The sequence below is a fragment of the Panthera pardus genome, unplaced genomic scaffold (genome assembly GCF_024362965.1).
Source record: "Panthera pardus isolate Hobbes unplaced genomic scaffold, ASM2436296v1 HiC_scaffold_25, whole genome shotgun sequence".
Classification (NCBI taxonomy): Eukaryota; Metazoa; Chordata; class Mammalia; order Carnivora; family Felidae; genus Panthera; species Panthera pardus.
Genome location: NW_026526821.1, coordinates 34,677,705 through 34,698,163, shown reverse-complemented (window position 1 = coordinate 34,698,163; position 20,459 = coordinate 34,677,705). Strand labels below are relative to the sequence as shown.

General features: G+C 38.7%; 1 protein-coding gene and 1 long non-coding RNA gene across 7 annotated transcripts in view; one reads left to right on the top strand and one right to left on the bottom strand.

The window, feature by feature from the left end:
• Nucleotides 1-20,459, bottom strand: part of PLCB1 (phospholipase C beta 1) — a 696,728-nt gene that overhangs the window by 66,795 nt on the left and 609,474 nt on the right. For 2 of the 3 annotated variants that reach the window (XM_019462546.2, XM_019462547.2), the window contains exons 28-32: nt 20,109-20,185; nt 19,910-19,999; nt 19,382-19,439; nt 18,689-18,775; nt 6,823-6,940 (exon numbers count right to left, since the gene is read on the bottom strand). In XM_019462546.2, coding sequence (XP_019318091.1) covers nt 6,842-6,940; nt 18,689-18,775; nt 19,382-19,439; nt 19,910-19,999; nt 20,109-20,185 — 411 coding nt within the window. In that variant the 3' untranslated portion in view covers nt 6,823-6,841. The remainder of the gene's footprint in view (nt 1-6,822; nt 6,941-18,688; nt 18,776-19,381; nt 19,440-19,909; nt 20,000-20,108; nt 20,186-20,459) is intronic. The other variant, XM_019462545.2, reaches the window with a different exon arrangement.
• Nucleotides 1-20,459, top strand: part of LOC109274723 (uncharacterized) — a 92,366-nt gene that overhangs the window by 16,286 nt on the left and 55,621 nt on the right. For all 4 annotated transcript variants that reach the window (XR_008417776.1, XR_008417777.1, XR_008417775.1 and 1 more), the window contains 3 exons: nt 16,934-17,033; nt 18,837-18,929; nt 19,314-19,495. This is a non-coding gene — a long non-coding RNA (uncharacterized LOC109274723). The remainder of the gene's footprint in view (nt 1-16,933; nt 17,034-18,836; nt 18,930-19,313; nt 19,496-20,459) is intronic.

Here is a 20,459-nt window from a genome sequence, read left to right as displayed (position 1 = left end):
CATCATATGCTCGATCAATAGATGATAGTTTTCTGCAAATTTGTGTGAGCTGAGTGTGAGGTATGTATCATCTCTTTTGAGAAAAAAAAAAAAAAAGGACCCGAAGAAAAAGGTATTTGCTTATTGAATGACATGTTTTATGGACAGAATTGTATCTCTTCAAAACTCATACACTGAAGCCCTAATATATATGACTTATTTGGAGGTGGGGCCCTGAAGGATGTAATTAAAGTTCAGTGAGGTCATAATGGTAGGACTCTAATCTGACAGAACTGCCCTCCTTATAAGAAGAGGCAAAGGGGCGCCTGGTTGGCTCAGTTGGTGGCTCCGTCTTAATTTAAGCTCAGGCCATGATCTCAATGGTTCATGAGATCAAGCTCCATGTCAGGCTCTGCACTGAAAGCACGGAGCCTGCTTGGGATTCTCTCTCTCCCTCTTCTCTGCCATCCCCCCTTTCACTCTCTCTTTCTCAAAATAAATAAATAAATATTAAAAAAGAAGAAGAAGAAGAAGAGGAAGAGACACATGAGCTCTCTCTGTGCAACAAGGGCAGGTCAAAGACCATATGAGATTACAGCAAGAAGGCACCATCTGCACGCCCAAAAGAGACACCTCACAGAAACCAGCCCTACTGATACCTTGATCTTGGATCTCAGACTGCACAAGTGTGAGAAGATGAGTTTCTTTTGTTTAGGCCACGCTGTCTGAGATACTTTGTTATGGCTGCCTGGGCTGACTAACATAGCATGCAAATAATGCAATTCCTTGCAGTTCCATAGCAGGAACATGATGCCCATACCTCAGGCTCTGGCACAATGTCATAAAGAATTCCTTCCTGTCTGCTCTTCTGCTGTATAAACTTCTACTTAACCCTACAGGCCAAGGGTTACCACCTCTGGGGAGCCCCTCCCTGGTTTCCCCCAGTATGTGTCAGACTGTAAACAGCTCTATTACAATGATGATCACTATACTGTTTTAGTCCTAACACAAATCCTTTGAATCCTTTAAAGAAAGGTAGATTACATATTAGAAATTAAGATCCAGCATGCCACCTACCTGTGCTGCCCATGTTAGCCACTAGCCACCTGTGGCTATTTACACTTAAATTTAAATAAAACTTAAATATAATTAAAAATTCAATTCCTCAGGTGGACTAGCCACACTCCAAATACTTAATAACTGCCTGTGGCTAGTGGCTACTGCATTGGGCTCTCAGACATGGAACATTCCATCACTGTAGAAAGTTCTATAGCACCGAGCTGTACTGGACTATAAGCAATTTGAGGTGGGGGCAAGCTTTGCATCTCTTTACATTGTCTTATTGTCCCAGCATCTAGCCTAGTGCCTGCTAGACAATAGGCATCCAATCAGTATTATCTGAATTATTAAAAGAAAAAAATAACACTATTTACCTACTTGCAGCTCTTTAAAGCTATTTATGGTTCCTAGAGATCACAGAAATAAACACACATACATAAATTTGTTTTTATGATTGGCAAGTAAAATGCTAAAAATGAGCAATTATCATTTTTCCTGGGGTGAGAACACAAATGTGCATTAAGATGTAATTATAGAATTCATTTCAGGTGTTAATATAGCAATCTATAGTTGTTAATTCCTAAGGACAATATCGATTCTAATTTAATTTTTTTTAGGTCATCTCTGCTTCATTGCTCTATAAGTGACCCTATGGACTCATTAAATCTTTCAGCATATTTATGCAACTCTATTTAATGAGTCCTCCAACACCTTGAATTCTCTGGATCTCATACCTATTATTTCAGTGGTAAACTTCTGAGTTTAATTAATCGTATTCTTCCTGAGCTCAGAGGAGGTCAGAAAAAGGTCACCCAGTCATACACAACTCTGCTGGCAGACAACCCCTTTGTTGCCACATTTAAAGATCTTCAAAGAGACACACAATAATAGCCCTTGGGAATCTAGGTATTTAGATGTTCCTATACTAGAAACTTTTCTTTGTTTCTTTAGATATTGTTTTAATGTTTATTTTTGAAGGAGAGAGAGACAGAGCGTGAGTGGGGGAGAGGCAGAGAGAGAGGGAGACACAGAATCCGAAGCAGGCTCCAGGCTCTGAGCTGTCAGCACACAGCCCGACGAGGGGCTCGAACCCACGAGCCGTGAGATCATGACCTGAGCCGAAGTCAGATGCTTAACTGACTGAGCCACCCAGGTGCCCCAATTTTTCTTTGTTTCTTGCTTAAATGATTCTTAAGTTAGCCCAAAGCAGTTTCCCTCACTCTCTCTGGAACAAAAGGAGAAACTCTGTCCTGTGATATGAACGAGACTTAAATGCCATTTAAATAAAGATGCTTGTCTTCCAAGATGTTTTCCTGTAGATTTCCTCGTAACTTCAGGGCTAAATAGTAGGGCTGAGTAAATATTATTTGAATGAATAAATGAAAGCCATAAAACAACCCCTTAACCCTGGTGCAAAGCCCAATGTGTACCCTAACTTCTATCTCATAGAATTCAGGGCACAACTTTCCAAGCGGGAGAAAGAGTGTGTTCTAGAGGGGAGTGTGCAGAGAGAAGAGGGAGACAAGGAGATCTTCAGGGAAGCAAAACAATTTAGTCTGTGGTTTGAAGTCAGCACCAACATGTGCAAGCTGGATGGTATGGAGTAGAGACGAAGGAGGGGGAGGAAGAAAGTCAGGGTTGGGAGGGGGTGAGGGTGTCTGTCCTCAATCTTCATGATTTATAGAAGGGAGCAGTGAGCCTTAGCAGCCGTGGACAGAGAAGGTTGTGTCAGAATCCTTTAACCCTTTTGTGCAGGTCACATGGGTCAGTCTCCCCTCTGCTCGGTTACTTGCCCACAGGATGTTTTGAGCACAGAAAACAGCTGCCTGCCTCTCACCCATGAGATCTGCTGCTGATGGTGGCCTCCTGGAGGTGAGTCCTGTGTTCACAGGGCTGGAATTTTTCTAACATCTAGTCCTGGGAGATGTTCTTCTCTAAGACATTAGTTTAAAAACAAATGATTTTGAGAAACTTGAACATCCTGCCTATGAGATTTAATTCCTCTTGCTGTTGTGATCGGTTTGGGAACTAAATTCCTGGCCAGATTTGGTTGTGATCTTATGAAGGCTACAGTATATACCACCAGGAAGGAAACAGCATCTGGTGTATGTGACTGATGTCTATCCCTTGTAGCCACTCAGAGAGATCTGCTTCCTTCGACAGTGAGCCTGCTAGGTAGTCTCCCCATTTTACAGATGTGTGTACTGGGGCACAGATGGTGAACCCTTATTGCTTACTCGTCCGTGAAATATGAGAAAGAGGTATCACAGCCCTGACATCTAGATCATAAAATCATGGCTTCAGATATTTACTGAGAAAGCTGGAGGGCACAATACATGCATGGAGTCTCCAAGGTTGGACACTCCTTAATGACCTCAGGAAAGCTTAGCAACCTTTTTGAAAATTATCTTCCTCAACTGTGCAAAGGCAAGAATAGGAAGATAACACATGTGATGTGCTTTGAAGGGGCTTGGCAACATAGTAAGTGCTCAATAAATGTTAGTTTGTCATTACTTAAGTGTCAGGGAAAAAACCTTTCTAAAGCACTTCTATGGTCTTAAATTGCTCTTAATTATTTAAAAGCATGTATGAACTGTGTTTATGCTCTTTCATGCTCCCTGTTGAAATTGGCACAGCCCAGAATAAGGAAGGCAGGCACTTAGTATATACTTGGCATAGACTGTTAATTTTCCAGTGCTGTATCATTGTCATTTTTAGGCATTGGTCACTATATACATATATATGTGTATATATATATATATATATATATATATATATATATACACACACACACACACACATATATATATACATATATAACACATATATATGTATATATACACACATATATGTATGTATATATAAACATATTTTATATATATATATTTATACATGGGTCATTATGTAAAAGTTCATATATACACAAAATAAGCAAACATTCTTTTTGTTTATTTGTAATCGTGCTATACAGTGATTTGTATTTACTAAAAAATAGACATTACTAGGGTTAAAAGTATGACCTTTATAGCTCTATTTATAAATCTCTAGCAGATAATAAGAAATATACTTTTCATCAATGAAGGCTTGCATTCACAAATTTCAGGCACCTGTGTGGCTGAGTCAGTTAAGCGTCGGCTTCGGCTCAGGTCATGAGCTCTCAGTTTGTGAGTTCGAGCCCCACGTTGGGCTCCATGCTGACAAGGAGCCTGCTTGGGATTCTCTCTCTCCTTCTCTCTCTGTCCCTCTCCCCATCTCTCAAAAATAAATAAATAAACTTAAAAAATACATAAAAATGTGAAATTTCAAGTATTTATGTCATGAGTATTCTTGGGATCAATCTTAGAATTAAAAAAACACTCTTCTAGTAAATGCACGATGGCTTTATGTACTTTTTATTCATTCTTTTTGTGTTTAGCTGTAGTCTATCAATGGAAATGTTTGGGGTGAGCAAGAAACATTTGGGGGAAACATTAAATGCAGCACAAAAATGTACCTTTCATATACTGGTATAAAAGGACTTTTTGTTCTTTTTCAGATACAAAACAGTTTAATTTTTTTGTTCTGTTTTAGCAATGAGACCTATTTTTCCATGGAATGTGTGAAATTGGTTTATTTTTATATTGCCTTTTATATGTGAAAAGCTAAAGGGACCAAACTAACTATGTGATTAAAGACGTTTTTAGTGTCCAGATATGGTGGGAATATCTGGTGGGAAACAACCATTTTTGCTCAGCAGGAGGCTCAGTTGATCTTCTACAGGAAAAACAAGTGGTAGACCAGATACCACAAGCCTGACAGAACATGGCAACCAAAACGTAACACTCAGGTCTCTATTGCATTTGTTTTGGAAAACAAATGTATTCTGAGCTTCACTGTCATTTACCTCCCTGGAGATAATTCAATAGTCTATCTGTGGTATTAAATGTTTCACCGTAACTTTCAAAAACACCAGGACAGTAACAAGTGCATTAAAAAAAATTCGGGGTGCCCGGGTGGCTCAGTTGGATCGAGTGGCCGACTTCAGCTCAGGTCATGATCTCGAGGTTCATGAGTTTGGGCCCAGCATCGGGCTCTGTGCTGACAGCTCAGAGCCTGCTCTGGATTCTGTGTCTCCCTCTCTTTCTGCCCTTCCCCTGCTTCTGCTCTCTCTCACTCTTGAAAATAAATAATAAAACATTTAAAAAAATAATAAAAAAATGAAATTAAAAAAAATCCAGTAATGTTTATAATTGATGACTTGAAAGATACCCTGAACATTTATAGTCAAATGAAGAAGATATTGCCAAGGTCTCCCTGATGCCTTTCTGGAAAAATTACTGTCACTCGCCCCCTGCCTCTCCACCCCACCTTTCCATGTGAGCTTTATTTATCACAAGGTCACCACAGGAACAAGATTGCCACCCCTGGGAGGACATGGAGGGAATTCACAGCCAGGCTATGGCTTTGCTCTCAAATGGCATTCTCTCCTTTTTTCTAGTGTCACAGTCCGTAGTAAAAAATAAAAATGTATTCAAGGGTCAGGGTCGTGATTAGGTCAAAAACTTAAAATACAACAAAAAACTCCATGAAAGCAGCTTGAAGGTTTTTCCTTCCAGGTGTTACAGCCAGGAGGTAGGAATGTACTAGATCCCTGCTTGTCAAATGCAGTCTGTGGAAATGTGGCAGCAAGGGCATCCCCTGGAAGCTGGTTAGAAATGCAGACCTCAGGTCCCACCCAGACCTCCTGAATCAGAATCTACATTTTCATAAGATCTCCAGATAATTGATACGCTCATTCCCGTTGAAAAATGCTGAGCTAGAATATCACTGCTTGTAGTGATTGATGCAGAGGAAGAGAAAGGAATCATAGCTTTTTTTTTTTTTGCAGTAGAGTTGTTTTCACTGATTCTTTGACACGTTTCTAAACTGTACTGCTTCACAGATCAACAAGTGTTTGAGGACAAAAAACATCGTAAGCCTCACTGTAGAACTTTACTTTCAATCCATCAGAATAGATGTATTTTGCTTTCTTTATAATCACAATAACACCTCTTTTTTTTTGAAATGCATTCGCATTGGAATGGCTTAGGGCAGTTCTCTTATTAGCTAAAGGAATACAGTAGATTTCATGATGTATTTAGTCTACCAAGTTAAAGTCCTCTCTAACATCTGAGCTGCATTTTGCTTCAACCAGCAGCCCCTGGCTCAAGCATCCCTATTAGTGAGGTATTTTCAAGAGCTCTTGATTCTAGAGAATCAGGAAATCCTGAGCTATCGCCTTAATTCAAAACATCATGTGGGAATACAATGACTTTTGCTGGATTTTTAAAAGGAGGGGTATAGTAAATTGAGTGGAGTGGGTCAGGAAGACTCCCTGAGAATTAATTTAATCCCACTGGATTTTAAGATAATAAAACTGTGGGCAACCAGTGCTGCAAGAAGTAGGAACTTAAAAATGTCTCAAAAGCAGAAATAACAGTGTGAGTGTAAAAGAAAGATTGAGTTCAAAAAGGAAGTCAGTTTTGCAAATAGAGAAACAAAATGAATAAAAGGGAAGAAGACAATAAGGAAGAATGGAATTTATGTCAAGAAGAGAGAGAAGAATGGTGAAAAAATAAATACCAGAGAAAGACAGGTAAAGATGAGGGCACATCATGGATGTGGCTGGAAACTATAGCAGGAAAAGGATGGGTATGTAGAGAAAGGGGGGTAGTGAAAAACAAAGGAGCAAGTCCATGATGCCTGTAAACCTGATGGCCACATGCCACCCCTCTCTCAAAAGCGACCCCTCCCATCCAGTCCTACCTGGCCGGAAGGATGGTAGTCACCACTTGAGAGCTTGAGGGTTGGGGGGAGTAAAGTTGGGGGAAACAGAGGGATCCTCATGGCAAGTTTCCGACAAGAATGAGGAGGAACCGTCCCCCTGTGTGGAAAAAAAGGGAGGCTGTCATTTTTGTGGCATTGAAATTGATTTCTAATAATCTGTTGTTTCAAATTATTTGTCTGGGAGCTCTCTTGGAGTGCCTTCTAGAATGGAGATTTAAAATCTCCAACTCCTTTGTCTATTCCAACACTTCTGACCACAAATGCAATGGGACTGGCAACTGAATTATCTTTGGTTTCTTCCCATTCTTCGTGGGAATTAGATGCTAAGTATGATTGTAACTAGCAGTTTTGAGAAATTCTCTACAAAATCCCACTACTATCAAGACTTGAAAAAAGATTGTAATGAATCACTGACAGCAGTTGAACAGTGTGGCCCAATGGGACTGGGCTTAATGGCTATGCTTTTCTCTCTCAAAGAGAGAGGATTGAGTTTTAAATGCATCGAGCTAGTTTTGCTAGCCCTCTACATAAGTCACGTGCCAGGCATTGTTTCTGGGTGCCTAGAACTCAAGAGCATCAGTGAGCAAAACAGTCGAAACCCTTGCCCTCCATGTAAATCCACTGGGGAGGGAACACTGAATGACACACCTAAGAAAGAAGTAAATGACCTAATGAGGGAAGGTGATATATGCCATGAAAAACAGGAAGTAGAGCCGAATAAAAGGAAGAGGAGATGCCAGCAATGGGGGAGTGTGGAAAGTGTGGTCATGGAGGGCCTCTTTGAAAAGAAGTCTTTGAGCAAAGACTTGAGCAACAGGAGGGAGTCGCCCAAGCGGACCCTTGAGAGATGAGCATTCTGGGCAGAGGAAATACTCCATACAACAGTCCAAGGTGGCCCCTGTCTTTTTGGGGCCCAGCAAGGAACCCAGGATGGCTGGAGTGGAGAGTAGGTCAATGAGAAAACAAAGAGGGGATACCACAAAGTGGAGTCAGATCATGTGGGACCTTATAGACTTTTATTCCTGACAGAGATGGGAGCCATGAAAGAGTCTTGAACTGAGGAGCGACCTGATTTACGTTCTAAAAGATGACTCTGGCTGCCCTGTTGGGAATTGTTATGTGGAAGTGGGAAGACCAGTGAAGAGGCTATTTAGAAATCCATTTGAGGACTGATAGTGGCTTTGGCTAGAGTGCTGCACTTGGTACCTTAACAATTATAAAGAAGTCTTAACTGTTTTATGATACTTTGCAAGTCTTGCGATAGTTTTGATTCCACCTAAAACAAAGTCCCAATAATAAATTTAAGAATTACAACAGCTTATTATGTATTTCATAAAACCTAAGAACTACTTAAAAACAAACAATATGTAAGGTTCAAAGGAAAAGGAAAAGAAATCCTTTTTAAAATATTTTTTTAATGTTTATTTATTTTTGAGACAGAGAAAGAGAGAGTGAGAGTGGGAGGGGGGCAGAGAGAGAGGGAGACACATAATCTGAGGCAGGCTCCAGGCTCTGAGCTGTCAGCACAGAGCCCAACACGGAGCTCGAACCCGCAAACTGTGAGAACATATCCTGAGCTGGAGTTGGACGCTTAACCAACTCAGCCACCCAGGCGCCCTGGAAAAAAATCCTTTTGAACCAAAGCTAAAAGACAAGATATTTCCTATTTTCTTTATGCCACCAAAAACATATAGGTGCTGCTGGCTACTGTCGTAGACAGGATTTCCCATATGCTAGCATAATTAGGGAGGGCAAAATCCATGTTGATGCCAAAATAGTTAAACATGCTAAGCTTCCCCCAATTGTATAGGGTTGTTTGGGTGTGAGTGTGTGTGTGTGTGTGTGTGTGTGTATGATGACCATAAAAGGTATGTCATTAAGAATCCATGCAAACTATCAGAATCATCATGCCCTGTTTATTATTCCATCACAAACATCAGCAAAAGTTAAAGCCACCTCTACTGATAAAACTCTTTGAAATGTGGAATTCTTTGAAATACAAAAATATTACTTGTCTTGGTTTCAGCCACAAATTCAAAGATCTCCTTGTCAAATTCAAAGATTATCCTCAGCAAATGATTATAATAAATGCAGAAGACTTGTATCAATTGATTTTTATTGACAGAAAATGCATAAGCAGGACTCGACATGGTAGATGTTACATTAATTTGGCCTTTGGGCAGAATACGTGCACAATAGAGAATGTGACTCTTGCTCTTAGAAACGGCTTTCCTAGTGTGGACTGAAATTTTCTTCAGCATTGTTCAGTTCAGTGGTCATGGATTTTTTCCTTCTGCAATAGCTTTTCATCTGGTCTCTGCATGCTGCTTCAACAAATGTTTCAAAGCACCAAGACATTTCCCATTTGGATATTCTATATGTAAATATTTCTCTGGGTTTTCCTTTGCCATCTTTCCCCTGAAAATGTTGAGGGCCATGGCAAAATCAGGTAGTGGTTTCCCGAGGTCAATGAAATCTTTAAATTCTTTGTTTTAAAAAGTATTTAGGATGTGTTATGTTCGACTATTTTTATTATTCTAGTTATACCAAAGCAGGGCTTTAAAAACAAACTAGAGGGGCTCCTGGGTGGCTCAGTCGGTTATGCATCCAGCTTCAGCTCAGGTCATGATCTCATGGTTCATGAGTTTGAGCCCCGCGTCAGGCTCTGTGCTGACAGCTCGAAGCCTGGAGCCTGCTTCAGATTCTGTGTCTCCCTCTCTCTATCTCTCCCCTGTTCATGCTCTCTCTGTCTCTCTCAAAGAATAAATAAACATTAAAAAAAATAATAAAATAAAATAAAAACAAACTAGGGATACATTTGGAATAAAACATCTAATTAGTATTGACAAAATTCACATAATACAAGGGCAGGCACACAGAGTAGAAGTCAATTGAGAAGTTTTCGTGGGCCATCTATGGTTGTATGGACTCTGTTGCTTAGGGAGGTGGGCAGATGAAAGTCAGTGGGATTAAAGTCCATCTCATCCTATTCCTAATGTTAAACCTCAGTTCTTTCTGGGAAGAGTCCAAACCCCATCAACATATACAGTCTCTGCTCTAGCAGGTCATGAGTATTTGCTTTGGATCTCCTCCCCTCTAAACTATACACCCATCACGGCACTCCCACATTTCCTAATCTTTAGGAAAGAAAGTAAAGACAAATGAAGGGGAAAGAAAGTTAATAGGGTAGAGAAAAGGGGGAGGAATCAATGGCAACCATGTGAACCTCCATTCCGATTTTGTTTAAATCTCAAAAGCAGTTGCCTTACAGGGGTTAATAGATAAAAGAAATCCATGAGGGGAATGCCATGTGGGCCTAAGGGGAGCCTCTTCTCAGACCTAGGGATTTGTCTACAGGTTGGTTGTCTGTAATCATATAATCTAATTTTTAAAGAGAAATTGATTTTTTTAAATAAGAAAATTTCTGAGTATTAAATATTAGTGTGAGGGCTTTGTAATGTGCCAACTTGGGTAGGCTGAACTACATTTCCCAAAGTTCTGTTTCTGTATTTTTCCAGGGTGAGTTACAAGGGAGACTTTCCCAAGAGTTGGAGGGCTGAGGAGGGAGGCAGCGACCATTCTGTAACACACACGTGTTGTTGCAGATCTGCTGAATGGGTTCTGGAATCACCTTCCCTCCTCTTTGGGTTTTCCTTTAGTTGTTCTGACTCCTGGGCCAGGTGTGTGTGTGTGTGTGTGTGTGTGTGTGTGTGTGTGCGCGCACGCAGCTCTGTGATAAAGAGTCTCCTACAGGTTCTGCTTCTCCAGGTGAATCCCAACGAATAAAGATGTTAACTAATTCAAACATTTTAGAAACACCATGTGGGGATTTTCTATTTCTGGTAATGGTTGGTTAGGCCACTTGGACCATCCTTCCCACTGAAAATGCCTAAAAAGGCTGGATGTGATATTAAAACTATATTCTTTAAAGAACCTAAGAGCTGCAAAAATTTAAAGAACGATCAGGCCCAAACTGCAGGGACATCAAGCCTAGACAGGCAAGCCACTTTTGCCCTGAGGGCGTTTGCTAACACTGGAAATTTTGAATTCATCTTTTGAAAGCCTCGTAGGGTGGGGCCACAACTCCAAGCCTATGGCTTGTACAGAATGAGGAATCTCACAGGAAACTCTCCTTATAATAAGCCAGGCACACAGATTGTTGATTTGAAAATAAACCAGGGGCACCTGGGTGGTTCAGTCAATTGAGCATCTGACTCTTGATTTCAGCTCAGGTCATAATCTCACAGTCATGGGATTGAGCCCTGCGTCAGGCTCTGTGTTGGGCATGTAGTCTGCTTAAGATTCTCTCCCTCCCTCTCTCTCTGCCTCTCCCTCCCTCTCTCTTTCTCAAAAACAAAACAAGCAAAAAACCAAACAGAACTTACAGAATTAAATAAAACACAAAAGCTGGAATTAAAAAACTCTGTGGAAAAGTGTAAGAGCAGTGTAAACAAAGAATTTGTGAATTCAAAAAAGGGCCAGAGAAAAATTGCCCACAGGGCAGCACAGAGATATGAAAAGATGGAAAATACTGAAGAATTACAAATCTGAGATGATGGAGTAAAAGGTCCATTTTATTTTATATATAAATAACATGATGGAAGCCATTTTTGCTGACACTATGGCTGAGTTTCTGCAGAACTGAGGAAAGTTATCCATTCGGTGACCTCAAACACATATTTAGACACATTTTAGAAAAACTGCACAGAATAGAAGAAAAAAGTCCTAAATGCAATAAAAGGAGGAAAAATACAAGTTATTATCAAAAGAATTACACTGAGGCTAACAGCTTCTCAATAACAAGAGAAGCCAGAGGACAGTGGAATTTTATCTTCAATGCACTAAAAGCAAATAACCGTCAACCTAAAATACCCAGTGAAAGTATCATTTCAGAATGGAGGAAAATATAGACATTTTCAGATGAAAATGAAAACAAAGCCAAAAACCTCAAAGAGTTTGCCACCTGTAGACTGTATAAAGGAACTTCTAAAGGTGTAGAAGGTAATGGTCCCAAATGGCCAGTCTGAGACATAAGACAGAATGCTGAACAAAAAAGTCTTGTGAATATATAGATAAATCTAAATGAACACTGACTGTGTAACAAAGAATAAGAATGTCTCATTTGTTTAGAAATGTATAGAATCGTTAATACATTTCACAAATAAATCAAAAGGAGACAGAGTTAAAACTGTTCTATTGCTCTAGTATTGTGCAGGAGAGTCAACATAGCCAAGTTTTACATCAAGAAAATAATAAATAACTACATAATTAAAAGACAATTATTCACATTGATACAAATGACAAAGAAGTTCCTTCCACAGATAAAAACAAAAAACAAACCATTGGGTGGGTCTACCAAGACTTGACAATGAGCAAAACATAGTCCACTGGCAGCCAGTTTACACTCTGTGGTCTGGCTTCTATGAGAGGGTCCAATGGGTGATGGCAGGGAGAATTCACATTTCCCCATCAAGTTGCAGAGGATTGGGGGACACACAAATGAATTGTGTAAGGAAGAAGCTTTTACTTTAAATCTCCTAGTCTCTTTCTCCCTGAACACTGGGAAGACAAGACTACAATCTCTACATTGAGAGTTCTGTCTCAGGGCCCAGTGGTCGGTCTGAGAAGACTCACTTCACCCAGAAGGATGAGTCACTCACCCTGTTGGTTCTAAAGATGTCAGGGGAAATGAGGAAAATCAGTCTCTATTCCCCTAATGGAGGGGAAAAAAAGGACCAGTAAACTACATGATGAAATGTTCTTTCTCTATAAATTAAAATGCCCTAAAGCTTCCTGGAATTCTCTCTTATTGATGAGCTCAATTAAAACAGAAAACCTGTGTTCTAAGAAGCATCAAAGACAAATTAAGTGTCAGAGAAAAAGTAAATTCCACATTTATCGACTGTTTTATGAGGTTATGGAGATGGTTCATTAAAAAGTCCCCTCAAAAGACAATTCTTCTTATTACGAGAGCCGGTAGCTGCAAAGTGATCAATATACGTTGGAATATTTGCAGCAGATTCAGGGCAACTCCTGATTAACGATGCTTCAACATGTTAAAATAAATCTTTCTGAAGTGTTCAAGAAAAAGGCAAGAGGTCCTTTTTATAATGAATCCGTTTAGACTTGAATGTGACCACAGAAGGTATGGTTTCTCTCTACCGGCAGTTGGGGTGTGAGTTGCTCCTATCACCTTTTGTACACATATACCCTTTTCCTATTGGCTTTGGCAACCTCAGGTATGGAAATCCCAAGGAAACCAATTATGTCACCGAGAGTTCAAAGACTGGCTGGGGTTTACTGCATCCCTCTTAAGAACTCTGAAGCTATAGATTTCATAAAAAGACACACCTTGAACAAAGCTGAAAATAGCATACACTTGGGGACTGAATGAAATGTTTCACTGCTAGGAAACAGGCAACTGAACATTTCTCCAGAATGTAGAACTCTACTGAAAAGGAGCTGAGTATTCTCTTTCAAGGACGTCTACTGTTGTTTGCAACTTAAGAAATTTCAGAGGGACCTATGTATAGGAATACACAGTGTAATTTTACATCAAATCGAGGGCCAAGCTATTTATCTATTGTATCAGTTGCCTCTAGAACTCACCTACTTCCAGTTTCCCCAATGCCCTCAAAAATGAATACAAAAGAAATAGACTCATTGATCTCTTTTTTAGTGGGAAAAAAATGGACACTATATATATGAAAAAGGTCTGGTACATGTCACAAAGTTGGACGTTCCAAAATAAACTTTCACACTGTGGCTGGCCAGATTTGGTTCCCTACCAAATATGTGCCAGTAGGATGGAAATTCTTGGTCCGAGTATGGAAATGAAAGTTTTTTTTTGCTTAAAAAAATTTTTTTTACCATTTATTTATGTTTGAGAGAGAGCAACAGAGTACGAGCTGGGGAGGGGCAGAGAGAGAGAGGGAGAGACACAGAATCCAAAGCAGGTTCCAGACTCTGAGCTGTCAGCACAGAGCCTGATGCAAGGCTTGAACTCATGAACGACGAGATCATGACCTGAGCTGAAGTTGGCTGATTAATTGACTGAGCCACCTGGGCATCCCTGGAAATGAAATGGTTTTAATTGAGGCACATTGTCCTCTGACTGTTCTACTGGAAGTGGGAATAATTTTAGGAACTTGAGTTGATACTTACAGATCATAAGTACGCGGTTGAGTAAAAGGTTAGAAGGTTGCACTTTGGGTTAATCTTCATATATAACTTGCTCTAAATCCAGTCAGAACTCCCTGCCATTGAAGAACTGTTGTCTTTCAGCAATTGGCTTTTAAATTTCCTTTGTTAAAAAAATAATTGTTCAATTTTGAAGGAGTTGTTTGCTTATCACAGGCTTGAAAAATTATGCAGCTTGTGATTGTGGTTCAGAATAGCTCAAAACAGTAATACCAGGAGAATATAGGAATGTAAATAGCTTCCTCCCTGTTTAGGAGGAGGTTAGGAACACTAAACACATTATTACATTAGTTAGAATAACTGGATGAAGAGGGACTAAATGATTATATTTGACGATATGGTGAAAGAAACTGACAAACAGGAAGAAATATGACGCCATGTGGTGTATATTTTTGTTGTAAGCAAAAGATTAGCCATTATTGGTTTCTAGATAAAAAAACTACTTATTCCACTTTAAAATACTTGAAGAAGGAATCTGTTACCCTCAGTAACCCTTGGTGAACTTTGTCATGCTTTTTTCTTCATAGGAAGGTTGCAATTATCTTTAATATTACCTACTATAGAGTCAACTCAATTTCTTTGTCCAACATTCAGTGATGGAACAGCTCATAAATTTCTAGATGTCATAAAATCATTCTACCTTCTCATCTTTCTAACCAAATGGAACTGACTCAGTTAACCTCTTTTATAAACACTGCTGGTCAGTTTCATTCCCTTGAGTTACTGCACTTTCCATATTGTTTCTGCTATTGTTACTTTCCTTCATATCTATGTCAAACTTCAAAGCTTCATACTGGATGTGAAGAGGGATTATTTCAAAGCTGGTGCTATTCTATTTCTGGTCCACATCCAGCAATTACAGGAGTGTGAATGAATGCTATGTTGGCCTGGACTTTCACTTGCCTACATTTGCTGTCCTGTGCTTTGTTCTTTCTCCACATGACCTGCACTTGATCTTATTCACGTCACTGTTTACTATTGCTCCTTCCTACCATGGACATTTCCTTTGATCAGCCATTGTGTCCTACAATATTAACAGTCATGATTTCTTATTTTATTATTAAAGTCATGGTTCCGAAGCACAAAATTTATCTGCTCTGAAGAACATCCCTTAATAAATGCTTTAGTTTGACATGAAAACAAAAATCTCCAAGGGCAACCTTCAAATCCAGACGCAAGGTGGTCATAAGGGCAACGTGGATGAGAAACAAAGAGATATCACTTGTTCCTATTTACAGTAAAAAATGAAGGCAACAGAAATAACAAGTGCTGGTGAGGTTTTGGAGAAAAAGGAATCCCCATGCACTGTTGGTGGGAATGAAAGTTGGTGCAGTCACTGTGGAAAATAGTATGGAGGCATCAGTACATCCACTACTGGGTATTTACCCAAAGAAAACAAAAACACTAGTTTGAAAAGATACATGCATGCTTCCCTATGTTTACTGCAGCATTATTTGCAATATGGAAATATTATAAGATATGGAAGCAATCCAAGTGTCTACCCATAGATGGATGGATTAAAAAAAGAGGTATATTTATATAATGGAATATTACTTGGCCATAAAAAAAGAATGAGATCTTGCCATTTGCAACAACGTGGATGGAGCTAGAGAGAATTATGCTAAGTGAAATCAGTCAGACTAAGACAAATACAATATGATTTCACTCATATGTAGAATTTAAGAAACAAAACAAATGAACAAACAAAAGGGAGACAAAAACAAACGTTAAATACAGCAAATAAATTGGTAGCTATTAGATGGTAGGTGGTTAGAGGGATGGATAAAATAAGTGAAGGGGATTAAGAAGTACATTTATCATGATGAGCACTAAGTAATGTATAAATTGTTAAATCATTATATTGTACACCTGAAACTAATATAACACTGCATGTTAATTATACTTCAATAAAAAATGAAAAAAAAAATACAATAAATAAACATAACACCTCCCAAAGCCCCTTCTTCATATATCATCACATTGGGAGTTAGGGCTTCAACATGTGAATTTTGGGAGGACACAGTTCAGTTCATAGCACTGTTCGATTCTGATTATTAGCTATATTTGGACAGACTAAACTGATCATGTGCAGACAGGCTCAGAATTTTGCAAAGAAAACAAAACAAAAGTGAAGGCGAAACAACTACTAAAAATTCATAGAAACACTTCAGATCTCTTGCTAAAAGTCCAAAAAAGAAGAAATGGGAAATTGCTATAAATATGGCAGTGGCACACACAATTACCTACCTAACTGATATTTTTATATCTTTGATAAGAAAACATCAGTTTTGTTCCGGTGCCTGTTGACTATGAAACTGAAGAGGAGCTGGACTCTCTCCACCCTTTTGAGCAAGCTTTAATACTCTAAGGCAATCATGAAGATTACACTCTACTACCCATGACTGGTTTAGTAATGGGTATATGGTACAATCCTAGCCAATGAGGAGAAAGCTACTGGGAAGACATAGGAAGCTTTTCCTTAATCTTATAAATAAAGGGCTATAAGATGAAGACATTACCTTTTTTTGCCTTTGAATGATTTATGTAATGTGATGCATGGAGCTATGGCAGTCATTTTAGGACTGTGGGTTTAAAGCTTAGGCATGAAAGGCAACAAACTGAGATGGCATGGTGCATTCTTTTTTTTTTTTCTTTCTTTCTTTTTTCTTTTTTTTCTTTTTTTTTAATATATGAAATTTATTGTCAAATTGGTTTCCATACAACACCCAGTGCTCATCCCAAAAGGTGCCCTCCTCAATACCCATCACCCACCCTCCCCTCCTTCCCACCCCCCATCAACCCTCAGTTTGTTCTCAGTTTTTAAGAGTCTCTTATGCTTTGGCTCTCTCCCACTCTAACCTCTTTTTTTTTTCCTTTCCCTCCCCCATAGGTTTCTGTTAAAGTGCATTCTTGATGAGGGTGCTGAAGTGTTCAATTAACCATTCCTCAGACTACAATACATCTGAACTTCCAGGAATATGACTTACTAAGTTTACTATTGTGTAAGCCAGTTTTAATTGGGTTTTCTGTAAAACTGCTGCAGAATGCACCCTGACAAGTTATCCAACAGTTATTCTTGTAACATTTACCTATGTCCAGTGCATAAGTTTAAAAGCGCTTTAATACCTACCAAAGTTGATTTTAATCCTGATGACCTAGAGCAGTAACTGAAAAGCCTCGTAGGGGTTTTTATACTGAGAGTTACAGAACTGAAACACATTTGTGATTGCATTGTATCTATGAGACAAGTATGAGACATTTTTGGACCAAAGACAAAAACAAAGTAAAATAAAACTCTATGGGAATAACCATATCTCACCAGAGAGATTTTCTTTTAGAAATATAAAAACTGGCTAATAAGAGATCAATCGTAACCAACGTATATTATGTCAGTGTACAAAGTAATGACATGTTTGCTTTCAGACAGCATGGATTGAAAATGTATATATCTGAATATATCACCTGGGACTGATTATTAGGGTGTTAATGTGCCGCTTAAATTCCAGTTGGACCTGAATCTTTTGCTCCAAACATTATAAAAGATCCATCAGTGGATCAATGGAAGGTATAGCCATTTCTGAAATCATCTTAAAATTTATTATTAATGTATAATCAACCTAAGATGGTGGCTAAGAATATTTAAACTGTATGTTTATGTGAAAAACAGAAAAATTAGCAGCATATTTAAGTAATTATTAATTCTCAGATTTTCATTACTGCTTCATCTATATTGCCAAGCCTAAAAACTTTAGGAGTTAAAAATATTAAATAATTCTCCTGTCTAATAAATACAAAAGGAGAAGGGCAGAAATAACCACAAGAATATATTTAGAACTAGCTAAAAAATTTCTATAAAAAGTAAATTGATGAATGGACTATACAATGAAATGAAAGTAACACTTTTGAGCTTTGCAGGTTTAAAGAGTACTTGTATGAAATAGCTGTACCTTTTAGAGTAGATATTTTAAATGCACATAGGAGAATAATAACACTGAAAAGCATATTTTTCACAAATACTCAGTGATGAATGAAAATATATGTAATGATCTAAAACCAAGATGCTCTTTGCCAACCTAAAAGTATTTGATTTACTGATAATCAAAGTTAATATTCATAAAACAATTGATTTTGACCAAACAATAAGCATAAGGTAATTTGAAAGAGGAGACATAATAAACTATTATTATTGGGGGAAAAAAAGATTTGTTTTTTTCTGGTTTATGAGAACATTTTGTTGGATTAAAAACCAGGGTGATTTTGGTACAGGACACCCTCTGCTGGACAGAGCCTGACATTACAATATTTTATTCAGTACGCAAGAGGCTTGGCTAATTTCTCTAATTTTCTCTGTTCTGGCAGGGAGAGAGGGGAAGTGCTTCAAAAACCATATCTCAGACCAATTGAAACCAAAATTTCAAGAGGTGGGTTCCAAGCAATTGCAATGTTTAAAGCTCACTGGGTGATAATAAACCTGTGTGGAATATTGCTATAGAAAGATCTTTACCATGGTTGAGAAAGATACATGAGTTTTACATGTAAGAACTGATCTGAGACTGTGTGCAGGGTACACGACCTACAGAGGTTTTATTGTAATTAAATGGAGGAAAAGTGAAGTTACTGTGTTTTATTATTCGGTTCAGTTTACCTTGGGCTTTTCATCCAGGATCTGCTGACGGATCTCCTTGTGTTTCTCTACAAGTTTTTCTTGCCGTTTACTTTGTGCCTCTTCTAACTATAAGAAAGTTACAAAGAAAGTTATGTTCATCTAACATTAATAAGTGAGTGGTTTTCAGAAAAAAAGTGGAAAGCTTTTCAGATCGATGTCATACATTTAATTATCTCATATCCTGATCAAGAACTTCCCTTACAAGTGTAGGAGACTGTTGGTAAGTGTCAGACCTGGGTGATGGGTACACAGGGTGGGGGTGAGGTGATCAACAGATTATGCTATTCTTCTATTTTTGCTAAAGTTTGAAAAGTTCCATAATACCAATTTTCAAACACTGATATGAAGAAGTGCCTTTGGAGATTGCCGTCTTCCCTAACATTGATGACAGCTACAGGTTCTTTTGGGGGATCCCCTATTGATCCTGTGTTTCTGGGCTCCTCACTTTGAAAATGATTCTTGACATTTATTTTTAGATAAGCCTTTTTATACATAGGTTTGCAACTAAACTTGCAGAAGCCTTGATTATGGAATGCCTGCTCTGTGAAACAGCTCTTCTGGGTGGTGGTGATAAATAGATACAAGGCCTGGCATTTTCCTCCAGAGGCTCACATTGTGCTTGCTGAACAATCATACGCGGTGTGCAAAGCAGAGAGAGATTAAGCGACATACCCTCTTGATGTACTGTACCACCTCCTGGATGTATGACCGGATCATCTCTGTCTTTTCCCTAAGAGCAAATGACAACTAGATCATTATATGAACTCATCCAGCATCAACAAAGAGGTGAGCTTCAGACTTCCAGATGAAAGTTTACAGAACTTTCAACATTCTTACTGCTGTGGCAAGAAAGGTACAATCTGCTGGTTCTGGACAAAAGTCAGGTTCTGCCCAAGGGCAAACTCTGTGTTCACTAAATGCTGGGAAGTTTGCCTGACAGCAGGGGAACTGAAGATTTGCTTTTTTCCTAAGGGACGCTCCTTACTCAATCTTTAACTAAAAGGCCCTGGGTGCACCTCAGTCCATTATTGAAAGCCCTTTGAGTTCCCTGTTGAAAAATTTACAAAAGGGATCTTTTGAAAGGTTAATTAGAGGAGAAACATCAAAAATGGGTCTTTGTATGTTTGAGAAGCTGTTATTCTAACAGAATAAAAGAATCCCCAGGTAAAAGTTGGGGGAGAAGGGGTTCTTTTTCCTTACTCTTCCATTTGACTTTTGTCTTTGGATTTAGCTTCTGTGATCTTCTCCTGCCTTTTTTTATCCATTTTCTTCTTTAATTCCTTCTTCTCCCTGAAGTCAAAATGGAAGTAAAAGAAAAAAAAAAAAGACAAATCAAATGGCAATTTGTGTGTAACACATTTATAGGCACAAGCCCATTGTAAAGAGAATGCAGGCTTACTTCTCACAGATTTCTTTGAGCTTCTTCAGCTGATTGTTCTGACATTCTTCGGCAACATCCGTCAATTTCTGAATAAGCTGGGGGAAGAAAATGTGTTTACTGTTTTACACAATCATAAACAAAGACTCTCTCCCCTTGAGCCCCCAGACAACGGTATCTCTAGTTAGGAAATCTGTGACTGATGTTTAACAATAGTTAAAATTACCAAGCATCTCACAGGCAATGGGGAAGTCACTGAAAACCATCACATTATCTAAGCTTTAATATGAAAGTCTTCTTTGGATCCCTTTTGAATTAAACAGGATGCCTTAGACTATTGTGCTGGTTACTGCAGCTTGGCTCAGTGCAAAG